Source organism: Tetrao urogallus (genome assembly GCF_951394365.1).
Source record: "Tetrao urogallus genome assembly, chromosome: 2".
Lineage (NCBI taxonomy): Eukaryota > Metazoa > Chordata > Aves > Galliformes > Phasianidae > Tetrao > Tetrao urogallus.
Genome location: NC_136814.1, coordinates 75,406,426 through 75,432,466, shown reverse-complemented (window position 1 = coordinate 75,432,466; position 26,041 = coordinate 75,406,426). Strand labels below are relative to the sequence as shown.

At 41.3% G+C, this 26,041-nt stretch overlaps 1 protein-coding gene across 1 annotated transcript in view; it reads left to right on the top strand.

Moving 5' to 3' along the window:
• Nucleotides 1-475: 475 nt before the first annotated feature.
• The window catches only part of ZNF292 (zinc finger protein 292), a gene marked incomplete at both ends in the record, with an annotated part of 54,405 nt that continues 28,839 nt past the window's right edge, over nucleotides 476-26,041 (top strand). The window contains one exon of the mRNA XM_079532754.1: nucleotides 476-637. Coding sequence (XP_079388880.1) covers nucleotides 476-637 — 162 coding nt within the window. The remainder of the gene's footprint in view (nucleotides 638-26,041) is intronic.

Below are 26,041 nucleotides of genomic sequence, written 5' to 3'. Positions count from 1 at the left end.
GCACTTACAGCCAGGCGGTACCAGCAGCTAACTAGACAGAAGGAGCCCTCACACACCCAGGCCGCCAGGCCGCCTGCCCGCCCGCCATCGCTGCCCGCGAGGCTCGAGGGAAGCCGCGAGGCCTCCACCACCGCCATTTACCGCCAAAACTGGTCGGAGGAAGGGCGGGGAGCGCCGTCACGTGGCCGCGCGGCCGTTGGAGGGGGCGTGGCGTGGCGTCACGTGACGCGCGGAGGCGCGCGCGCGCGCGCGCGCGCGCTCCCTGCCCGCTCTCGCCCCTCCCCGGCCGAACCCCGCGCCGCGGGGGGGATGGGTAGTGCGCGCGCGCTCCTCCCCGCCCGTCCTCTCCGGCACGTGACCCCTCCCCGGAACGTGGCATTGTGTAATCACGTGACGCGTAGCAGAGCGAGGAGGGGGGCGGGAGGCCGAGGCGGCGAGCGGGGGGGCTGCGTACGCGACGGAGCGGGGTGCGAAGATGGCGGACGAGGAGGCCGAGCAGGAGAGCGGCGGCCTCGGCGGCGACCTGCTGGAGCTGCGGCGCCTGCGGGAGCGCCTGCTAGAGCTTGAGACGGGGCTGCGGGAGAGCGCCGAGCCCGCCGTGCAAGCGGCCACCGAGTACTGCAAGCAGCTCTGCCAGGTCAGGCCGCCCTCCTCTCCTTTCCCCCGCTCCGAGCGGGCTGCGGGAGGCTGCCGATGCCGGGGCGCAGCTCGGGGCTCTGCCCGGCGGCAGCGGCGCTCTCTCCGCAGGAGCGGGCGGCAGTTGGCCCGGGGCGGCGGTCGGCCGCGGGCAGTTGGGCCGGGCGGCCCCTCGCGCTGCGGGCCGGGCTCCCGCTTGACGCTGAGGACGACCGGCCCGCCCCCTGCGCCCGGAGCCGCTCGGCCGGCCCGCGCTCCCCTGCCCCCGCCTTCTCTCCTCCCCGGCGGCCGCCCCGCGTCTCGCGGTCTCCGGGCCCCTTTGTTGTGCTCTACGGCTCGGCTCAGCCCAGGGCCCTTTGTTCCCGGCGGCGGCGGCGGACGGACCCCCCCTCCCCCTCTCGCCCCCCCCACGTCCCCTGCTCTCCCGCACCCCTCCTCCCAGGGGGGCGGCGGCTCGGCGGCCCGGCTCCTCCGCTGGGGGGGGGAGCGGGAGCGCGGCCCGGGCACTCGGGGCCCTCGGCCGCTCCGTGCCCTCTTAGCCCGCGGCGATTCGGAGTCGTTGGTATCCGGGATGAGAGAAAGCGGTGGGGGACTAAACTTAGGGCTCCGGTGACGGTGGGAGGTCTGAAGGTCGACGGTGCCGCCCTCCCTGTCACTCCTTGCCCTCACGAGGAGGACAAGGAGGGATGCGTGGAGCACCGCTGTATGGAAGTGCCGCAGGTGCTGCTGCTGAACTGCTGACCCCGCAGCATCCCTTGCCCGACAAACTTCGGTGTGGGCTCGCTGTAAGGCGCGCTGCTCCATCTTAGCTGTGTGCGTGTCTGCATGTTGCCCTCCTTTCTCCTACGTGTCCTTTTTCGGCTGACATTGGGCACGGCACAGTGTGTGAAACAACCCTCAAGGTGCTGAATTTCTCTCAAACGCCTCCCGTGGCTTTGGTCTTGGTTTTAACAAGAGGTGCATCTGATAACAGCACTAATGTCTATTTACACGTTGCTGTCAGCCATTCATGGAGTGTGGACAAGTTTGTAAAAGGTGGAACGAGTGATTGTGGATTCAGAGATGGTTTTTGATCTTATGTCATGTGGCTTGTGTGGCTTCGTGTCTTCTCTGAACGAGTTTATTCCTGGTGGAAGCCATTATGGGGTGCCCATTTGCATGTCTGTCACTTTGGTTCTAGCTGAGCACCACTCTTTGGTAACCAGGGAGATCCACTGTCAAGCACTTTGTGCACGTTCCCTTCTCGTGTTTGATTTCATTCACACAGGTCTTGTATTTTAGATTCTCTTTCATCGAAATTTGTCACACTGTTCTTCAGTAGAACGTCTGTGTGGATGCACAGAAACAAGAGTGGTTTATGTTGGCTCGCATTGCTGTGTTCTCAGCCTGTCCAGTCTTTGTGGCGGCTTGCTTAGATTTGTAGTGGTGAGGTGGAAACCTGGCTCTGGCCTGGGCTGACAGCTGAATGAGCTGTTTGTGGGCAGACGTGGTTGGCCAAGTGGGAATGCAGACACCTTTCTGGCACCAAGTAGATTTACCAGTGTTAGAAGCTGATTTATCAAATTATGATCGCATGTATTTCGTGAGCAACTTCATGAGATTCAGTTGGTTTTAGCACAGAGCAAAAACTCATACAGTTATTAGCTTAATGGCTGTTAAGAGAAGTCCATTTTGAGGCCTGATTCTTTCTGAAATATACTCCTTTGAAAAACAAGTCTTGCTGTACCAAAAAAGTTATGTAGAAATTGACTTAGGTAAGAATGTCCAGTCTTTAGAAATGTCACTGTCACCTCTGCACCAAGAGAGCAGGAAGGCTGGACCTGTTCCTCCTATGTGCAGGCATCATGATAAGTAACACTGAGTGCTGATACGTGCTGTTCCACACTGAAAGTCTGCTCTTTAAGCTGAGATCTAAACAGCCATAATAGAATCATTAAGGTTGGAAAAGACCACGAAGTTTGCCTAGTCCAGCCATTGACCTGTCACCACCATGCCCGCTAACTGTGTTCCTCAGTGTCACATCTGCAAGATGCTTCATGAGAGAAGCAGTCATGTTGGCTGGATGTTTTTCACACTGCTTCAACAGATTTTTACATTTGTTCACCTGTGCTGATGGTGCCAAAATACTTGCTCAGCTTCTTCTGCAGTTTCCATCTTTTATTGGGGCTAACACAAAACAGCACTTATGGTTCAGAGAGTAGGCTGAGCTGCTTAGCTTGCACTGCATGACAGATTATGAAAAATTCATGTCTTGGTAAAAGCCATCTCAGAAGTCTGTGTTTTAAATAACAGTTTAAGGGCATCTGCCATGATTTCTAGAATCAAGTCTTTGGATATATGTGCTTAAAAGAATAATTTGTCTGCTCATACGTACAAAACAGAGGGCCTTGTTGATATCTTAAGGCTGGAAGGGCAGAGCAGAGTAACTATTCCAGTGTTTGCCTTAGTGTGATTTCACCTGCATGCTTTTCTTCATTCTTAGTTTCTAGGCATGAAATAACTACACAGAACTTGGGAAATCATGCATTCTGGTTTTAGTTTATCAGTGGAGCACACTATTTTTAGTTGTTATCAAGCAGAGTTCACGTTGTTATAGGTATGTGTAAAATGCCTTTTTGTGATTCCTACTCTTCTGTTGCAGTTTGGAAGTTAGCATGTCCACAGCAGCTACATTGTCATGAGCAATGTGTGCAGACTAGAACTGACAAAGCAAGTATCTTTAGATGTAGTGACTATAAACTGTCAGTTTATAGTGAATTTGCAAGAGATCAGAATGGTCTGCAGAAAGTGCTTTCATCACTGTGTGGTAGCTGGTTACGTTCTTTAAGGGTATCTGTTGATTCCCATCTGTATTTAGTTACAAAAGAGCAAATTGAGCTTTTATTCCTCTGAGAGCTAGAGAAAACGTGATGCCAACATGTATAGCCAATACAGGCACTATTCCTTTCCCATTTCTCATTGTCCACTGTAATCTTTATTTTTGTTATTACCAAACAGGTAAAAAAACTTATTTTCTAGCTAATGTGGTGTTAAGTCATTGAAGTACTTCTGCTTACTCCGAATATCTTTATATAGTTGGTGTGTTTCATCTTGGACCTTAAAAGTCTTATCTGCGTGGCTATTTCTGACTTCTGTTTTCTGAAGCTGCTTCTGAGGTTTTTTTTCCCTTCCTGTTCTTTCTTTGGAGGGTACAAACCTTCTGAAACCGTAAGATCATCAGGTTTGTTGTACTAACGCACGAGTTGTCAACAAATAGCAAGTTGTGTTAAAATTATGAAAAGAATTGGAGCTTTTGTATTGTTTTTCCATAATAACTCTGTTGGTGCGTTTTGTTTCATCCATTGGTTTTCTTATCACTATTGTCTGCTTATTATGAGAAAACCATGTGTTAAAATATGCTAGCAAGTGAGTTTAGCCTTTGGTATGACATATTAATATTCTGTCACGATAGCCTGCTTATTCATTGTTGGCCATCAGCATAGGGACATCTCAACACTAGTAGCAAAAGCCAAGTGCTGGTGGAGAACTTCGAAGGGGAAAAAAGGGACTTTGCTGCTTAATTTAGAATTAAAAAAAGAAATCCTATTTTTCAACTGATGTTGCAGCTCCCTGTGTGTTCAGTTGCTGCTTTTTAAAAACTGATAATTATGTATGGAGGTACTAATGAAGTATTCATTAGGGACCACTTGTGTATCAGTCCCACTGCTATACCTTACGGTCCTACTTCCCTCTGCGTTGTGTTTGCTAGATTAGGTCTTAATATTGGGTTATAGTAATCTGATGATCATTAGAGAAAGCTCTGAATTCATTGTGCATTGTTTACAAGTAATCACTAATGATTTGTCTGTGTTGGAGGTTACTTTAATTTTCTTCTGTCTTATTGCTGTTGGCTTTCAGTTTTTATACATCATCCATTCTTCACAATGTTAGGATGTCTTCCTTACTGTTGATTTCTTCCTCACTTTTAGCCTCCATATTCTCAGCTTCTTCTTCAGACTCAGGTTGACAGAAATAGTCTTCAGTTCTGTCTGTAGAAGTTGAAATAAAGTCTATTTTAAACCTTTCAGCTCCAAATTCTGCATTTATCTCAACCCAGTGTATCTTAATCCAACAACAAAGGAGTTTTTTACTAAGGCTCCTTTATTTTTTTCTGGAACTAGGAACTAGAGCACGATCCCTTGCCAAGAGTCATTACATATAAAGACCTCAGCAGACTTTGAAGGGCTTGTTCCCCATTTCATCAGTCACTTGCAGTCGTGGTGCCCTTCCTACTGATGTGACCAGTCACTTTGGTGATACAAGCGAGTGGATGCTGGTCAGGTGGAGCTGGTTGGCAGAAACCACGCAGGTGCACTGCTGTGCATTGACCATTGCTGACCTGGGATCTGTTCTCTGTAAGGGTTTGTGGTCATGCTGTTGAGCTTTCACTTCAGTGCTTTCCTGTGTAACAAGGTTTCTGTCTCTTCTTTTGAGTATGTACTATTGCTGTAGCTCTCTTGTTTCTTCTGAAAAGTGTTTTCTTTTGAGTCCAGGGCATTCTACATTGAGCATCTGCTTTGATGTTTCCATCTTTGTGCTTCTGCTACATTCTGCTGTATTTCTTCCTGATGTCACGGCTGATATTTTTATTTTCATATAATACCATTCACTTTGAGGGTAAGATTTGCATAGTAACTTCTAGTCCTCTTCTGTTTTACATCTGTACCTGTGACCCCCAGATGATCTGCCATTCAAGAGGTGCATACAACTGCCAGAAATCACAATCTGCGCAGCTCCGGTATTCCACACAGATTTCCAAGTGTGTAAAGAAAAACAGTTGTAATCACTGTCACATCTCATTCAGATTTTAAGCTGCTACAGGCATGTCTGTGCTTCTTTGTCACTATAGGACCTGACTCACTGAACCACTCACTGCCTTACTGGTGTGCCAAAAGGCACCTCCTGATCTTTAAGTTACACTGTGAGAGTTGGGGAATTGCAGTATGGGTGCAGATGTGCATAGAATAACATGCGTTTAGAAAAAACTACTGATTAGGGTAAATCTAACCAATGATGATAATTAATCTTGTTTTATCCTCAGTAGTGGCAGAACTACTTAATGTCATGCTTAATTGGAGCTAATTTTCTTTAAGAGTTCAGTGTTTTGTACAGTAAGGTCTTGTAAATACAGATTTCCTGTATAAAAGTGAGCATTATTGAAATAGTTAATTTTTTTCTACCTGTGTATCTCTCTGAAGATCAGAATTTCGTTCATCTTCTTTGAGTAATGTCAGCGTGTAAACATTCTCTTTGGTATGGATAACTTTAGTCTAGTATGCTTGACCATAACTTTAGAGATGCAGTAATACTATGGGATATCTAGGTGCACACAGTGCACTTAGTTCAACGTGTGTTTTGCTGGTGTCACATCAACTTATAAGTGATACTATACCTCAAGTCAATGATATTACAAAATGTAGTTTTTTGTGGTTTATTTGAATTGCTACCCAGTTATTTCTTAGCTTATTCAGACAGCTAGACCTGGTGCACTTAGCTTAAGCTGTCTGTGCTCTTCACATTCTGTTTATGAAAAAAAGCAAACCTTTAATAACAGCCTTTTAATTTACTTTTCATTACTGTTGGGCAAGTGAGGGGAATGTTTAACTCATCTTGTTGGCAAAAAATTGAGTTAAAGATGTGCTGTAACAAAAATTGCCTTTTCGTTTTTATATGTTGCTATTTATGTTAAAAAAAAAAAAAGGATCATTTTTTATTCTTGATTGTAAATAAATTTTCTTTTGCGCTAAAAACTGCTGAAAAATAGGTCGAACTTAGGTCAGAGCAGGCATTGTGATTGGTGTGTTTAAGTTCTGAAAGCATTCCTTTTGAACTAGCTGGATTTGGGATGTGGATCTGGAAGAAGTTTCGGCCATCTAGATTGTGATTCCAAAACAGGAGATGCTTTTGGTAAACTGGAACTACAGATGCTTGTTTAACCTGTTCTCAAAAACGTCTGGTAAGAAAGACTTCGAAAACTCCATAGATGATGGATTTTAGTTCAGTTATCCTTGCCTTTAGAAGTTTTCTAACTTTTTAAGGTCTAAGTTAATCTCCAGTCTCTCACTGGAATTTAATACTTAGGATTTATCCTGTCCTAGGGGGTGTGAAATGTGATATATTCCTTTCCTAATAGAAGTACCATTTATGCATTCAAAGCTACCTTTGTCTTTCTCCAATTTTCAGTTTTCTGAGCAGACAGTAAGAAGGTGACAATGTAAGAGTTAAGATTGAAGGTAGGTTTTTTTGGTGAAACATACTATTTATCATTGCTGCTACAGTCTTGGAAAAAAGGGGTGGTTTTCAAAGGTGTGACAAATAGAGGTAGTTCAGAAGACAGAGAAATGAAAAACTAATAACATTTCCTAAGTTTTAGAAGTAAGTTTTAGCTCACCTTTATATGTAAGGTGCTGCACGTGATACTGAAACAAAGCATTCCACTTAGTTACCATAGTAAGGAAAATATTTCAGTTTAGCAAATATGTATCTGGTGTCATAGTTGATGGAGAAGAACGTTCTGATGGAGAACGTTTGCTGAGTTAGAGACCTGTTGTTTTACTGAAGTTAAGATAAATCTCCTATTAGCAAATCGCCGTTTCTCCAAGAAATACGTTTAACCAAAAATTAATAGTTGCTGAGTATGAAGTGTGGATTACAGTTAGCTTTGCTCTGTAGCATCTTTGATTTTAATTGCCCATTCAAACACGGAGAGATGCCTTGCTTTACCTAGTCCTTCAGTTATTCAAAAATAAAAATGTGGATGCCTTACTGTGGTATTTGGCTGTAGTAATTAATATCTCTTCATCTGTACTACCATAATTAAACATATCTGTAGTACAGAAAATGAATATTTCTGCCATCGCCTTTTTCCCACAAATCCAAACTTTTTTTTTTAAACTTCACTTGAAAGCAATACCAGTTATACTTAAATTCCTTTCACAAAGCATCATCATCGAAGATTCATTTTTTAGAAAACGATGTAATAGTGAATATGAAGAATCTCTATTGTGCAGGACTGTACAAGGAGTGCATTTGTTACAGCTCACGTCCAGGCGTCTCATTGTATCGGGACATCCGTGTTGCATCTCTTGGTTCCTTCTAGGCAAGATATGCATCTGTATGAATAGTCGGGCCATTGTTTCTTGAGCTATTGGGCTTTTTTTTTCCTTTTGTCTTTGTTATTGTCATTTTGTCAGCGAAGAGCTCCTGATGACAACTTCAGGGGAAACAGTAAAAAAAAAAAAAAAGTGGTCTTTTGAAGAATCTTTATTTCCATTGTGAGCGAAAATCGGGTGATTTCATGTGGCGTTTTCTTTTTAATCTGCCAGTTAAATGTGAGTTCTTCTCCAGGCTTTATTCATGCATTTCTGTATGTTGTAATCCTAAGGCTTCTCTACATTAGGAATTAAATTGTAACTATTATGAGGAGACAGCAAGGTGCTGTTTCTTCACTGTGATAATACTACCTGAACTGATGCCCTGCTCATAGATACTGTTTCAAATTTGTGTATGTATGAAGCATGTCTCCAGAAAATAGTGCTCCAGGCATTGACTTATATCTCTTGTTGTTGTTATAATTATAGTACTGTTTATAAGGGCCTCTGTATGAATCCTTGAGCACTTATAGTACAGTGTGAATTATGCTTCTGTTCTTGTGAGGGAAGCTGGCAAGACATAATATCATCAGCTTCTCTTAAGTAGAGATTTACAACAACTGTTTACCTGTTATTTAAATTTACAATGTGACATAATTCCCTGTTTTATTAAGTTTGTGGCTTTGCATATGCTAAAAACCTAATGTCATATGTTTTAATAAGCATGCAGGTGCTTTTCTGAGGCATGAAACTATTCCCCTATTTGTCTTTCCAAATATACATTAAAGACAACTCAGTGGTATTACTTCAGGGTTCTTTCATCACTGAGGATGTACAACGGCGCTTTTATTTGGGAAGAGTTAATCTAATAATACCTAGCGCTTAGCGGAACAAAGGCGTACAAAAAGAAGAGCATGTGTGACATCAAAATGGAGCTTTATGAAGTTATGCTATGACGATAAGCCTGATTCAGTAGGAAATTGAACTAAAGTTACAAAAAAAAAAAAAAAAAAAACCACACAACCACGGCTAGTTTTTTGCAGGTTTTACTCTAATAAGCTTTTTTCACTATCTCCTCTTTTATAAGATATGTTGTCTTCCAGTAGGTGATATCTCTGACCTTTCTATTCTTGGTATGGAGCTAAACCAAATTCATGTTTTCATCAGAGAATGAGGAAAATCCTGTGCTAACTAATGTAGTTCTTATCTGATTACTTCATTTAATCATTCTGAACTAGTAACAGTTCTTTGTCCTTGCCCTGACTTGTGTAATCCTGAAAACTTCAGCCAAAGAAAGTCCGTCCTGTTCCAGGTACTGATGGTAGTGATGGCTGGGGTTCATTCTGACCTACCTGCTGGGCTGCTGCTTTGAGGAATGTTGAGTAAAGTTCCTTGGCTTGTGGTGAAATTGTTTAGGATTTCATTAGGATAAATACTAGTCTTTATCTTGTAGCTCTGTTATATTTTGGGCTGAATATAAGGGTTATTTTGAGTTTTCACTTGAGTTATTTTAGTATTACTTTCTCAGACTTCTGTATGTTGTAAAGAACATTACCAGGTAGGGCTGTTTTTGTCTTCTGTGCGTCAAAATGATGGAGAGAATTGATTCTGATGAATAGGTGAAATTGTGTTTGATGTTTATGCATCTAATGCACTGAATATCATGTTGATGAATAGGAGAGGTATATTCAATGATCAGGCATCAAATCAAATTACCCGCTTGGAGTTTCTGAGTTTCTGTGAGCTTGGAGTTTCTGTGGTTGCTGCTTTGAGCTCGTGATGGCACGCTGCTTTGTAACGGGGCAAACAGTACGAAGAGGACAGCAAGAGTTAAATACTTAGAATCACAAAAGGCATAAGTTGGTGTGGGAAGAACAGCTGGCACAAAAATACATGTGAATCAGTAATGGTGAAGATGAGGAAAATTTCAATCTGCAAATCCTATGGATCTGCAACTTGCATAATGATCTAGTTGAAACTGGCATGGCAATTAAGTCTTGCTCTTGGGTAGCCAGGCAGACTTCACTAACTGTACTGGTGGGATGACAGAAGCTCCCAGTTCTGCTGTGGGCTGTTAACGTGTTCAGCAGAGAGCACAGTCTTTGCTCCTCTCTTCTCTTGCTTGTGGATGCATTGCCTGTATGTTGGCACTGCTATAAGGACACGTCAGGCTGCTGTGCTCCGTAAATCAGGCAGGCTCTGCAGACTCTGCCTTATTGTTTCTTTCACAGAAAGTGTAGATCAGATGGAAGCATCCTTTGGGAAATCAGCTTGACACCGCTGAACAGGACCACTTAAAATGACAAGTAACCTTTCTACTAAAGAAGAGGATTATCAGTTAGGTTCTCATCAGAATTAAGAAGCTTGGATGAAGTTGCATCCAGCTGATAAAAACAGCTAAGGCAAATACCTAATGCATGTTAAACTACAGAAATATTTGTAGCAATTCTCTTTACTTGACCAAGAGAGCATGTTCGAGTCATCTATATTCCAGGAAATTCATGTATTTTCAGAACAGATACAGTTATTTCTGGATGTCTTCCTATTTTTATTCTGTCCGTATGCCAGTCTGTTAATTAAGGAATAGGTAAATTAGATTTCCTGGCAGTGGATGAAAGTCGACTGTAATGAGCATCCCACCACATTCCAGAAATGCCTGGTTATTAGCCAACTGCTGAATATTGTTTTTAACTAAACACACTTACACAGAAAGATTGGGAAGGCAACATGAAGTTGAGACCTGAATGAAAACTTGAGAGAGAAACATAGCCTAGGTCTGTTCCATCCTCACTTGCATGCAGGGGTGCAGGTGCGAAATCACAGCTGCTGTTACAGGATAGGAAAGAACATACTGAATACAGAATGTTAAAAGTCTACATGCAAGCATTAAAAAAAAAAAAAGATAATTTCTACTGCTGTGTGGCAAAGTGTGAGGCTTAATGAAGTCATTTCGTGGAATTTAAAATGATTCCTTTTTGAAACAGTTTGTAGATATAAACAGGCTGTCCATTCATTTTCTAAGCAATTCTACTTCTGTTTTGAAAACTAGCTGGATTTGGAATCTTAATCAGAATAATGACTGAAGAATAATGGGAGATTTGGCACCTTTTATTTTGCCTGTCTACTGTTACTAGCAGTCTGAGCTCATGCCGTATGTTCAGCGTGCCTGGATGAAAAACATGCCGATTGCTTGCTCCTTTGAGAAATATGGGGAGAGAAACATCTATCTGCTAACAAAAAGCTCCATGGCTGCTAATTAACTTTCCAAATAGTTGACTTTTATCCTTGCTGTCTTTTGTGTGTGTGTGTGGTATTTTATTGGGAATGGTAGATGACGCAGTTATTGCTCTGAGAGTTGTAGGAGCCTTGAGCCCCAGAAACAGCCCTTCTGCTATTTCTGCTTCTGTATCTTTGTGCTTCTTTCAAACTCTGTTCCAGTGTAGACTCTGCCTTAGAAATGTATCTGGACTGCATGCTGATATCTGGCTTAGTTAAGTAGCTGTAATTTGGGGCAGCGGCACTTTGCTTTGAAAGTTACGTGCATTAGAAAGCAGGTCTTCCTTTTTTTTTTTTTTCTTCTGTTACTGTTGTTACTTTATATGCCAGGTGAAGTAGCAGCAGTTGGATAAGGGGTCTGTTCAGCTTCCTGTGCTTATGTGCTGGAGGCACGGGGCGCTGCTGTCCTTACAAAACTGACTGGTAACAGGCGTTACAAATAGAAATTAATCTTAAGGGTGAGCTCTTTTGTCGCCCATCATTACACAGATTCTTCTTGCAGTTGGGCCCAAGTCTCTTCACCAGGGATGTGCAACCATGAGGTGAGAGTTACGGTGAAGTAGTTGTGAAGAACCATCAAGATTATGAAAGCCTTATATAACAAATGTAGAGAAAGGAGGGGGCAGTTCATGTAATTCATGCATCTTCAGAAGCATTGACATCTGTTTAGTTAGTGCATATTTATGGTAAGCAGAACCACGGTGAGATTTACTTGTCAGAATGTTTTTAGGCAAGAGCCAAAAAAACCCTCATAATTATTCTTATGACTTTCCATCTTCTCCCTGAAGTTTCATGTTATGTGATATTTTTCATGGGATGTTATTCAGTAAACTTATTTTACATAATAAACTACTATTACATTGATGTATGAACGTGTAGGAGCTGAAGAGAATAAGAAAATTAATCATTCATTGCAGGGTAGTTGATCACTTTTACTAGATTTCAAGCATACTCTATTTCTTGTTATTACATCACAATTGATTAGAAGTTAGTATCAATTCTTTAGCAATTACTTTTTCCTGGGGGGGGAAAAAAACATTCTCTGAACTTACTGTTGTCTTCAAAAATCTCTGGCAGGATTGCTTTTCTTCAGTGTTGGTTTACAAATGAGTTACTGCAAGATAATTGTGTGGGACCTGATTTCCTCCTGTTGCTGTGCATCTCCTTTTCACTTCACGGTAAGGATTAAGCACAAAACTTAGGTCTGTCTCTTTATATTTTTGCAATTTTGCTGCAAGAAAGTTGTGTCTCTGCAATGCAAAGTTTATTCTCTGTTCTGGTTTGATGAGCTACGTTTCAGCTTTATGTAGTTGTTCAGCACCAGCCCTTTTGCTATATGGATCTGCTCTTTCTGCATTGCGTTGCACTGAAGTGCTGTGTGGTCATGTGGAATTTTGGGGGGACCGACAAACTCGTGTGGAGTGTAGTTCTTAAGTTTTTGCTGTTCATAAGCATCTTTGAATGATTCTCTTCACTTTGAGTTGTTCTTGAACTCAGCAAATTCAGTTCTCACTAATTCTGTCTTGCCTTTGCTTTGCTTTTAACTTCAGGATAGAGCAGCCAGTGTTATCTGCATGGGGTTTTCCTCCTGTAGGGAACTTGCTTTAGTAGGGGAGTTGGTCTCAATGATCTCCTGAGGTCCCTTCCAACCCCTGTGATTTTTATGGGTGTAGAACAGTTGGAATTTTCTGCTTGACAGAAAAGGAAAAACCTCTGAGGAAGACAAAAACTGCTGCCTTGGTACTGAAGCCAAGGAATAGTAGTAGGGGTGGAAAAAAATGATTGGGTAGTTCTGCACTGTATCTGCTGAAACTGAGAATGAAAACAGTTGCTTAAATGTGATCTACTTATAAGCAATAGAGTTAAGAGTTTGGCTTCAGTCCTCCTATGCTCAAATCAATATCTCCATTAGAATTAAAGCAACTTCAGCTGCATCTTCAGCCAAAAACATCTCGAATATGTGGACCTGTGCTTTGCGTGAAGGCATCATTGTGAAGCAACTTGGAAGGAGCATTCAAAGTAGAAGTAGTACAGTGGCCACTTAAAATCCTGAAATGCTTTGAGAACTAAAATGCAGTAAAAAAGGGCATTGATGTTCTTTGATCATTTGTTAATCCTAACTGTAACTTACATAGTATTTGCATGCTAAAAAAAACCATGATCATACTTGATTTTGTAATACTTTGTTTTATAAATGCAGTCTTATGCTTTATACTTGCTAAAGTTTTGCTGCTCTGTTCTGGATTATGCTGCATGGTAATACCAACCATGTAAGAGCTGGTGCTCTCAGTGCTTGCGTAGCTACAAAATTAAGATAATGATGCTAATCATTTGTAGGCAAATGCTGATTCAATTAACTTGTATCAATTTTGTCTAATTAAACTGTTTTGGAAGTAAATTAGAGGTACAGTTCTGAGTCAGTCTGTTGTAAAATGCCCACAGCTGGAACTGCATAATCTTTAAGTCCCTTTACAGCCCCCAAGCCATTGCATGGCCCTTCCACGTGCAGATCTAAATAATTAAAATAAAAATTAATTTTGCTGCCTTATATTGATATGCTTTGGTTCTTTATTTTGGCATCCTGTGAGGGCAGCGGCGTATCGGATAGTGCTGCTCTGTCTGATGTTTGTAGTGAATAACCATTCCTAAGAATCGCTTTGCCAGTGTGCAACCCAACTGAAAAAGCAGTAGGAAAACAGGCTGCTTATGTTTGTGCTTCTGTGTTGGAGGCAAACATGAAAGGGAGGAAGAGATGGGTTGCGGTGATGGAGAAAAATGTTCCACAGAGCTGACATCTCAGATGTGATAGGTAGACAAGAAAATGTAGATGTTTAGCTTGCTCTTTAAAACTCTTTGAAAATCATCTTGATCATAGTGGCTGCTTAAAATGTCTGAAAATCTGAAGTCTCCTGGAAAGTGAGGTAGCCTTGTTTAACTTGGGCACTTTCTACTAAGTTTTCTTTATCACCTAGAACTAGTTCAGGAGCTATTCAAGTCTTTTTTTTCCTTGAAATTCTGCTTGACTGACAGTCTCAGTTCAGTAGCCTTGTCTTCATGCAGTGTGGATGTAAATGCTTTTTTCATCCCAGCTATTCCTTAGTGTCCTCTAACTTCCTTCTCGTAGCTTTTCTTGGGAAACTTACCCAAAGATTGCTTTTAAAAGCATTAATTTATGCTTATCCAAACTTGCAAATTACAGACAAGTTTTAAGATTTCCTGTTTTTTATGTGATGAAAGGTTTGTTCTCCATCTTCTGGTAGAGCACTGAACAACAAGGAAAGAAAGCAGTTCACAAAGTGGTCTTTGGCTTTAAGAACTGCAGCTCATCGAGGCCGAGAGCAATGGAATTTGAACACCTGTAAAGATTGTTCAGAGGTTTCTTGAGGTGGAGTTTTGCTGGGAGAGTTCACAAAGATTTTTATCATCTGGTACTGGTGCAGCAGTACCAAAGCCTCTGGACTCAAGCATAGCTGAAGTAGCTTATCTAATGTACGCTTAGTAATCCCAACTGCTTTGCTTAAAAAAAAAAAAAGTTTGAGGACTATTCTTGATCAGATGCTTAGGCCAACTACTGTTTAGAGGCTGTGGAGTTTTGAGATCGTGACTGCAGTTGTGGTGAATAGCTGAGGCTAGAAGCCCTGCTTGGTTTATGAGCTATCATAAACTGCACCTTCCAAGTAGACTGTTACCAGCTTTCCAGGAATTCAAAGGATGCAGCCTTCGTCATGTGCTTAATTCTTTACTGGTTACAGTAACTTTTGAGTTTTTGCTTCAGACTGACAAGCTTACTCCAAAAAACTCAGCTCTCAAAAGTGACCTTCCTTTGAATGAGAATCCCAAGGACCAGCAAAACAATACCAGCTGTGTTACACTGGAAGAGTTTTTATTCCACTGCTGTAACATTAGAAGCCATCGGCAACATCAAGGTTGTATACCTACCTACTTAATCAGAATACACATCAATTCAGATGTAGTCTTATGTTCCTTGTGTTTTGTCCCCAAGGTTCAACAGCTCTGTCAGGAACTAAGCTGTCTTGCATTTTGTAGCACTTGTTTACTCTCCAGCAGCCATGCTGTGTTACAAGCCCCTGAACTTGTCACCTCCGCATGCAAATTGAGAAATTCCTTCTTTCCTTGAAGAAAAAATATCCTAAAAAGAATAAAGAGTATTTCATCATTGCATGTTTATTCCCATAAAGATGAGTCTTGCATACAGTAGAAAATTCAGTGATTTTCCCCTTCTTTGATAAAGGCTTTTTGTTTCTCACCTTACTGTTCTGTCCCTGATCTAAGCAGTTGTTTTGTTACACATAATAGCTTAATTTTCATATTTCTGTTCACACACTGTAATTGTTGAAAAAATTTTTAACGCAGTTGTGTGAAATACTTTGGGTTTATCTGCAACTCCTGTAGGTACTGTGCTAATGTTCAATAGTCCTATTGTATTTATTTTTAAAGAAATGTGTTAACTCGCACCTTGGGGCAACGGCCATATCAGTCTGGGTATTCAGGTCTTTGAAGCTTCTATGTCTGATGGCCTAACTGTCCAACTTGTACCTCAGTTGCAGCTTCCTGAGATTGCAAAGTACTTTGGTGTCCATAGAATCGGGATGAGCATCCTTAGTAAGAATACATCTAGAAGATCATGAACTCCATTGTTTGTGCACAGTTGCCTTCTTTTGCTTCCTTCTTGGACAGCTGCACATCTGGGGTGCATTGATATGACTCCTTTGAGATACAAGCTTGGAATGCAAGAGCATTTGATGAACATGTGTACTGTGGGGGAGGTAACTGGCAGAGACTTTGAAGTCTGAGCATAGAGGAGTGTCTGTGTGACTGGTGAACAATCTTTCATGCAGAACCATAGATACTGCAATAACTTCATTGGTTTAACAAGTGTTTCGTGGTGCTTTTGTTTCCTGATGCAGAAATGTCCTTATTTTAGAAATATTACTGTAAGTTAAACTGTTAGAATAGCTCAGTGGGGAGAAACCTGCAAAGATCATCTAGTCCAACTGCCTGATCTCTTAAGCTCTTGCCAAAAGTTAAAGCAGACTGAGGGCATTATCCAAATGCCTCTAGAGCACTGACAGATGTGGGGCATCAACTGCCTCTAGGAATCCTGTTCCAATATCAGACCACTCTCAAAGCAAATGAATGTTTTCTAATGTCTAGTTAGAACCTCCCCTTGGCACTGCTTTGTGCTCTTACCAGTTTCCTTGTTCTCCTTTGGCCAGGGAAGTTTACGTGCTTTTTCAAATGCTGTTCTGTTTTCTTCTGATTGCCTATTCTAGGGAATGAACTAAAGTGGGGCAATTGGACTGGGTCATCTCCAGATGTCCCTTCAACCCCTGTGATTCTGTGATCTGGTTCACAGTTAAACAGAAGCAATTAGTTGTAACTCATAACTGTTGTACCTTAAGAGAAGTCAACAATGTGAAACTGAAACATTTTCAAAGAGAAGCAGAGTTGGGTTTGGGGATTGAAAACTGATTTAAGATTAGAGACCGTGGGGGTTAACACTGGCTGTCTTTAATTTACTACTCAGCTATTTTTCATTCCTGAATAGCAGATGGTTCCTTTGCTGGAGAAGGAATATACTGGAAAAACTATCTAGGCCTGCTGGTCAGACTTCCAGATCCTTACATTCTGTTAATGATTACCTGCAAGGTATGGAGATGAATGGAAAAGACAGCAAAATGAAATACCCATTCACAAAGGGGAACAAACGATTTTAGCAAGAGAAATTTAGTAAACCTCACTTGTCTGAGCTTCAGTTAAATTAATTGTGAAGCGTCAAACCCGGGAAGATGGAATACAAGATATTACAAGATATAATACAAGAATGCAAAAACTGGTAGGATACTAGATAATGGGCTACAGTGCATTTCAGTCAAAGTGTGGTTAAGGGATTAGAGCTTGCTTTCAGAACTGTGTTTTCATTTTGTCATCCAAAACAAAGAATCGTGCTAGTAATAAAGGATGGGATGTCATCATTTGTTCCTTTCTGTTTTCTTCAGAGGTAAGTATGGCTGCACTGTCAGTGTTCTTCACACTCAGCAGCAGTCTGTTAGCATAGCAGTTAGCCTAGGAAGACTCTTTAAATAGACATGATGAGCATTTTCATATCCTTACAGCTGCTGTGTTGTCTGGCATTGCCTAGCTCACCTGGCATGTCATTGCATGCTTTTGTAACTCAGGCACAGATAAGCAGGAGAGGGGAAAAAAAAAAAAAAAGCTCAATGTTGTGGATTGAATTCTTAAAATGCAGCTGTATGTCTTCAGAAGACAGTTCTTCATCTGAAGTAGTGCATGTGAAATTTGAGGAAATGAGAGCTGAAAAACATGCAAGTAATGTGGAGTTTTTAAAGGTCAGGGTAATATTCTCTTTTTGTGTGGTTTGGTAGCTGACCGCAATATATATATTTCATGACCTGAAGGAAGTAAATACATATGGCCTTGTATTTGCCCAGTTTGTGTAGGAAAAGAAAGTGACTCAAATGATGAGAACCACTTAAGCAGTAATTAGATGAACTGTTGATGAGCTGTTCAAAAATATATATATGAGTTGTGTGAATTTGCATATTTAGCTCTCCTGATCTTACAGTGAGATAGTGATAGCATCACAGATGATACATTACTTCAGACAGAATGCTGAAAAACATTTTTATTTGGTCATTTACTTGTTTGTATGTGAAACGTGCATCTCTGGCATTCCAAGCTCCATTAAGAGGATTCTCTGCATTTTTATTTTTTTTCCCAGTGCCTGAAAACTTACATAGAATTTTGACAGGAAATTTGTCTTTTCATGTACTTCTGAGAAAATGAAAAATAAAGAGTTTGGCCTTTGATGTTTTTTAACACTGGCAAAAATAATTATTTGAGATTTTTCCTGTAGCGGTCTTGTAGAGTTGCGGCCTTAAAAAGACAAACTTCAGAGGTTCAAATGTGGTGCAGAACTCATAGCTATGTCTTTTCCCATCTGACTTTCTGTGTTTTTTTAATTTCTGCTCCCTAGGTTATAATCTTTTATGGAGGAAGAAAAATCTCACAGGTCAACTTAGTGTGTTATTTCTTTAAATCAAGAGTAGTACAAAACTTTAATATTAGAGTTGTTTGAATGTAATGGTATTGGCACAAGACTGATTTAAAAATTGAGAAATGAAGCAGGTACAGGAAAGAGACTGTCCAAAACTGTGATCCAAAGATTGGATCTGTCTGTTGCAATGAGAGTAACTTTTGGGTGTTGGTATTTAGTCTTGTTGACTTGCAAGGATTGCATGAGAAATTAATTTCTCTTCCACTGAGCAATGTAGTAATATAACAAGGTGTCAAAAGAGTACAGAAAGCAGATAAGACTTCTAAAAGAAAGCAAAGGGAAGAATTTAAACTTTTATGCCTAATTAAATTACTCATAGTTTGATTACTAGTCATATTCAGTTCATTAGAATCATTGAATCAGAGACTGTCCCCAGTTGGAGGAGACTTGTAAGCGTGATTGAGTCCAAATCCTGGCTCCAGACAGGACTACCTGAAAATCAAATCCTAGGTGTCAGAGCATTGTCCAAACTCTCCTTAAACTCCAGCAGCTCAGGCTGTGCCTGCTGCCCTGGGCAGCCTGTTCCATGCCCATCTCCTGCTGGTGAAGAACCTTCCCCTAACCCCCAGCTTGCCTGATGCACCCCAGGATTGTTAGTGGCCCTTTTGACTGCCTGGCCATGCTGTTATCTCACGTTCAATTTGCAGTCAACCTGAGCCACATCCCTTTCTGCAGGGTTGCATTCCAGTTGTTTGTCCCCCACTATGTGTAGCCAGATTTGCCCTATCCCAAATGCAGAATATGGAACTTGCTCTCATTAAACTTGATGTGGTTGGTGATTGCCTGCCCTCCAGTTTGTCAGGGTCTCTTTGCAAGGCCCCTCTACCCTCAAGAGAAAACTCAGGGAAGTCAACAGTTCCTCCCATTTTAGTTTCATGTGCGAACTTAGTGTTTCAAGTCATTCATCCAAGTCTTTCCTGAGATCAATAAAGAGAACTGGCCCTAAAAGGGAGCCCTGCAAAACCCCAGCAGTGAGTGACCACCAGCCTGTTGTAACTCCGTATGTCGTATTACCCTTTGAACCCAACATATCAGCTAGTTGTTCACCCACCACATCATGTTTTTGTCTAGCTGTATGGTGGACATTTTGACCAGAAAGATGGCGTGAGAAATGTTAGCGAAGGCATTGCTGAAATCCAGAAAGATAACATGAATTGGTTTCCTTTGGTGGATTAGGTGGGTAACTTTGTCGTAAAAGAGATTTGAGTTTGTTAAACATGTCTTTCCCCTTCTGAACCCATGTTGACTGCAACCTATGACTCTGTTGGCTTACACTAACTCGCAGAATAATGTTCTCTATAATTCTGCCAGGCACCAAAGTGAGGCTAACAGGCCTGTAATTACCAGCGTCGTCTTTCTTGCCCTTCTTGAAAACTGGGATGTTTGCCAGCTTCCAGTCAATGAAACTTCTCCAGTTTCCCAAGACTTGGAAAACTAATTGAGATGGGTCTTGCAGTGATATCAGCAGGCTCTTTGAGTACCCTGGGGTGAACCTCATTGGACCCATAAACCTGTATTCTTCCTGCTGGAGCAGCAGGTCCTGTTAAGTTTGAGGCTGACTGGAAATTTGTTTCTGCAGTCATAGTCCACTCTATGGACTAAGACTCTATTTCAAGTCTAGAGCTTTAAGAAAATACAATAGTGACAAAATATTTTTGCAACCTACTAATCTTTAAATCAGGGCATGCTTTATAATAAACTGTAAGTGCTGTGGTACTGGATATCCCATGAAGCTGGAAATTTGTCAGGATGCTGGAAGTCTGGATGGCTTTTGATTTAGACAGCCAAAAATTTTTGTCACATGTGATGTGACACCCTGGAGGTGTTCAAGGCCGGGTTGGATGGGGCCTTTGGCAGCCTGGTCTAGTATTAAATGTGGAGGTTGGTGGCCCTGCCTGTGGCAGGGGGGTTGGAGATTCGTGATCCTTGAGGTCCCTTCCAACCCTGGCCATTCTGTAATCTGCTACAACATCAGAAATTAAATACTGAATAGTCACATTTTTAAATGATGTATCTCATTTTATGTGGTTGCCAGCTGTATATTGTAAATTAGCAGCACTCCTTTAATTTTTCTGGTGCCAGTATTTAATACATCTAGAAGATCTAGTCCTGCACTGAGCTACTTGCTGTTCACATTTACAGGTCAAAAAGTGTTGTGATTTTTGGTCTGCTCAGTTTTTAAAAATTAAGGATGAGTATTTAAGGCAGTTTGAAGTGAAAGACTGTGAGCCTATCTTACGTGCTTCACTGATCTGTGAGGTCCTTAATTGTGCCACCCCTTTCTTATCTTAATAGTTGTCGTTTTTTTTTTACATGATGTAATATTCTTTACCTTAGCTATTTGGATGGTGGATATGGTAGGATTTGTTGTTTATTGCATGTAGGTGTTAACCAGTGTATGCCCTGGTGGTGTCGATAGGTTTGGCCACACGTACAGTAAATGTGAAGCACCTTACCTCTTTGTTTCGTTCTTTCTGCCACCCTGAGGGGAAACACAGCAGCCTTATCTGGAGAAGGAGGAGCAGTGGGTGTTGCAGCACGAAGATGAAGCATGGTCTTTTGTTTACATTCATATAAGGCTTTGGCAAGAACTCCCTTGCATACTAAGTAGCATGCCTTCAGAACGTGCAAATTTGATAGCAGTACATGAGAGGGATTATAACTAGTAAATTCTTCTATGCTATTCTTGAAAAAACTTTGTTACTGCTTTACCCACCGCCAGTAAATATCCCACATCCTCTTCATCCGCCAAAAAGTATGCACTTTTTCAAATGATGCAAATGATTCCCTGTTTACTTTGGCTTATTCCACTGCTGTTGAACTGAAATTTCTTGTACACCACGGAGAATGTATTTTGCTGTATAAAATTTTCAGATGTGAAGTATAGTTTTGTGATTTAACCACGTGGCATGTCAGCAAAAGTTCGGATGTGGTTGTCTTGGTCTTTCAAAGTAATAGCTAATGTGAGATTTCAAAAAGGAGTGTAGTTTTGCTTATAGAGGAACTCAAGTAGGTCTTTTTGTGTTGTTAGAGAAGTACTTCACAGACAACATACCTTTAGACTTCCATCTTTGAAACTGATTTTTTTTTTTCTTTAAACTTACTTGTAATCTCTTTGGTTATTTACCTTACTTAGCCTATTCATTTTTTCAGGTAACAAAAGAGAAGTCTGATTCAAGGATAGCAGAGTTACTGTAGCTCCAAAGGAAGAAAAATATAACTGAAAGGGAGCCTGTCTAATATGATGTGTATTTGCATGTGAATTGTATATACATTTATTGAAGGCAAAAACTTCTTTACCCTTGAAGTGTTGCTAGAGATTGTGCAATTGCCCCATCTAGTCCAATATTTGGGTATGTGGAAGTGTATCCACTTAGTCTTGTCATTCCTAAGGTGTTTGTCAAGAAAAGTGTTCCAGAATCATTGCTGCAGTGCCTTACTTTCTTTACTCAGGCTGCTACATTTTTTGACATCAGTGCTGGCAATCTTTGTTGACATTCAGCTGCTGGTATCTTCCACTAACAAGCCCCATATGTATCAGCTTTCTGCCCAGAGAGGGAATCTGGCAGCCCTTCGCCACGTGCCTACAGCTGCACTGTGCTGCTTGGTGATAGCAAACTCAGGATCCTCAATTCGCTTTAATTTGCTTGTGATCTATCTGATGATACAAGCTGTGAATGGATCTCTGCGTAAAGCTTGCCCTGTTTTCTGAAACCAGCCTGTTTTGCTGTTTCCTGTGAAGGTATCTGTGTTTTTGGGTCAGTTACTGGCAGATTCTGGAGGAGAAGATTGTAGGGTTGTGCCAGCCGAAGGTGAGCCCTGCCTTCATGAGCTCCATGTGAACATGAGGTACTGGGGTGATCTGACTAAGCAGTGCTTTCACTCCTGAGCCTTACTGCTTGTAATGCAGCGGCTGCTGCCACTGCCTCCAAGTTGCCTTCTCAGAGGGTGTTCTTTCTGCCACTGTGTGCAGCTCCTAACAACTTTGTCATGCTTGTTGCTTGTTGCTGGTGTAAACGTGCTTGAGGGTAGCCACTGAAATGGGCATTTTGCTAGTTACAGGAGTGCTTTCAGAGGCACAGTTGACCTGTATCTCTGCTGTCTGTCACTTTCTCCCTCTGTTAGTCCCTTGGGCTTAGACAGGAATGGAAGTGACAGTTTGAGGCATGTTTTAACATACTTAAGTAAGCTTGCCTGTATCCAGGTGACTAAGAGGTAAAGAATCAGATCTTAGGGTCAGATTCTCAAGAAGCACGTAGGCGTGGACCATACATGTGAAACTCCAGTTAATAGTAAACAGTCCCTTCTTCTAGTACGAAACACTGCTTTGGTATTGCAGGGCTAATTTTAGCAAAGGAGGCTGCTGGATGCAATACTTGAAAGTAGAAACACGTCGTCTGGTGGGTGTATTGCTGCTGTGAAATATTTATGTAAGCACTCTGATAACGACTGAGAAAGATAAAAGATGTTGTCTGAACGTTACCTATATTTTCCACAGTTTAAATCACATATATAATGTATATTGATTTTTGTTGCACAAATTGAAGTGCTTCCACTTTCAGAACATTCCTGACCATGTAAGCTGCAGCTGAAATAAAAGGCACTTTCGATCTCACAGAGGAACAGAATTTTGCTGCTGTGCCCTACACACAGTACTTGGCTTGATTAACAAGCATGTCCTAACTGGGGAGATAAATAACTTAATGAGGCCCAGGGCTGGGGGTAAGATTCTTACTTTTTATGGTTGTAAACGGAGCACAACAATGATTCATTAAGCAAAACAGAATGAATTTGATTTTCTTTGTACACTGACAGTGCTGTGTAGTCTGAGGACAGACAAGGATATCTGTCATACTTGAAGAATATTTGTGAAGGGTGTGGTGGGCGTAAGTGCTTAATATAGTTCATGTAATGGCTTGGAAGTGGCTGATCTATATATGTATGAAATACATATTTCACATATAGGTAGCAATAGGTAGCACTGCTTAATACTGAAATTAGTGCCACTGTTACAGTGAAAGCCTCTCTGCAGGCTTTATACAGTTTGTCTGAATCTGTATGCATTGCTTTAAAAGAACAGTGTTCACCAGCATGCCAAATAGTTGTCATTAGATGGTGGATTCTAAGAACTTGCCAACTTGAATTTGTTTTGGTTAAATTTAATTTTATTTTGGTTAACTACTTCTAAGCATATTTTCAAAATAAAATTTTGTTTGCTTCAACTTACTAAGCTAGACTTGGATTGGGATGGTGTTGGTTGGGCTTTTGTAGGTTCTGCAGGTACTTCTGTAATTCCTCCTCAATCCAATTTTCTGATATTAATGACTACACGATGCTTCTGTAAAGTTCCTAGTTGCCTGGGACAGCTCTGGCTGTCATAACCTATCTGTCTGTGACTATCTGTCATAATGGGCTTGTGGTCTTAAATAGTCTCCCATATTCAGATCAGACTCCAGTAGTAACTCACTTGCTTTTCAGCATGCTGACTACCTGTGAGCTCTCTTTCCTGCCCTGTGAAACTTGAGATCCTCTGATCTGGTTGATGCCTGTCTGTCTCCATCGTCACTTACCATGTCTTGTTTCAGTATCTCTCCAGGAGGGCAGTTAATTTCTTCTGTTAGGTGTTGCTGTCTGTTTTGCAGTGCCAGCTGACAATCCTCTTGGGCCCTGCTTAGCAGATAACCAATTGCTTAAGTTATGTCTGTGGGGAGATGTAGGGTTCCTTCTCCTTCCTTGCACAACTTCACACTTGGAGGTTTTAAGGATATGCTGTTCTGATTTGGTAGCTAACTTTGAAATGTCCTTTGCCACATCAAAGATTGCATTAATCTGGATGCTTGCTGCAGACTTCTGAAGATGTGGATGTGCCGTACCTTAAATCATATTTACATCAAGTAACAGGTAAACCTAGCATTTCTGATATCAAGTGAGGAATCTTGTTTGCTATATCAACTCTCTAAATGCAAACTTATCTTACCGGCAGAAACTATTTGGCAGATTGATGATGGACAGATCCACTGTATCAGGATTAAGCAGTCAGCTGAATGAAACTAAATGGCAGGGTATGCAAGGCAGCATTCCGTACTACTACGTTGAATTTTCCTGGCTTATTTAAGAATCCAAATGAACAGAGAGCTATGCTGAATGTTTTATTACTATGCTAGTCTCTCATTTACTCATAATGTCACCAGCAGCTGGTTTCTGCATTTTCACCTGGGAGGAGGAATTGCTTCTTTTATAAAAGCATAACATTAGATAAGCTCTGCTGTTCGTTGTTAAAGTAAGGTGGGCTGTTTTGTTCAACTTTGCTGTTTTACTGCTAGCATCCTTAATCATGTCACCTAGAACAAATCAGTAACTGAAATCAGAGTGCGTCTGGCTGTATGAGCATTCGGGAAGAGAAGGACTTCTGACAGGAGTTTCTTTGAAGATCCTATGAAGCTGAAATCTTGTTCTGATCTGATTATTCTAGTTCATTGGTCCAAATTGCCATATGATACAGAAATACACATTTGCTAATGTTGCTAGCTTGTTTATCCAGTCCTCTTTTGCTGTCTCTTCTTTCATGCTTCTGCTGTGCTTTGCTGTCCCTTGATTGCTCTGCCATGATCTGCGGTGCTTTTTTTATCTGCTCTTACAAGGAGATCATGTTGACTGTGAGAGCAAAACAGATGATATTCCTTTGAGACCCAGGATTCCAGCAGGGAGCACTGGGTGCTGCAGAAACTGTCTTCTGCTGCAGCAAAAGATGGAGTATGTAACTTCTTTTAAAGGTGACTTTGTTTTGAGATTTCCTTTTAAATTAAAATCAGTTTTAACGCAGCTTATTTGCCAGAAAAAATGAAAATTTTTGGCCTGTAATGTCCTTGACTGGAATACCCTTGGTATTTTGTTTTGTCTGTGCTGCAACTTGGCTGTGGTATTGTGACTGCAAACAAGCACATTGAAACGTTTTCTGATTCAGTTTAACACAGATTTTGTTTTTTTTTAATGAGTGTTTGTTTTGGCAAACAGGAGAATTTTAAGCATGTTCTTAATACTACCATTAGCTAACTCAGGACAGATGTGTGACATAGACAAGGCAGTATTGAATTTGAGTTGCATTAAACTGAAGAGTAGAAGACAGGAATAAACTTAGTTTTGGTTTGCCTTTTACTGTGACAGACTTGTCTGTGCCAAAGAATTAACATTCTGTTCTCTTTTTAATACGTAAAGGCAGAGATGGCGTACTTAAAGTCTAATTTGATAGTTTGAGTTGCATTATATCCCAGGCATAAAGAGTTCACTAATATTGTTATATTTACATATTAAGAGTTACATTTTAATATTTGCATGTTGAAATTAGCTGAGCTGCACTTCATTGTTTTTTATTCAGGTATATGAGACATTCTGTAGCAGAAAAACTTTATTGTCCAGAGGACTATTTCTAATTCTCTAGGAAAAAAACTTTGACAGAGTTGAACCGATATTGTCAAAAGTATTTTAATTACATCTGACATAAAAAGAGAAAGCATGACTTTTACTGATGGCCTTGACCATAGGAGCTATGTGAAATACCTTAATGTTGACAAACTTGGTTTCCTGCCATGCAGAAATAGCTGGTTCTGCAGATGAGAGGACAGCAGCTAATGTTGTGTAGCTGTTTTGTTTTCTACCTGGTATCAGCAGTGCCCTGGACTTTGTCTCCCATAGTATCCTTATAAATCATGAAACAGCCTGCTTATGCAGGCAATATAATAAGGTAGCTGAACAGTGTGTCTCAAGGACCTGTGATGTGTAGTACAGAGTCCAGGTGGCAGCAGGCTGCCTGTGGCATCCTGTCTGGCCTTGACGCGGGAGCACAAGCTCTGTGACTTTTTACTGGTGAATGAGATGAGAGGGCAGTGCACCCTGAGCTGGT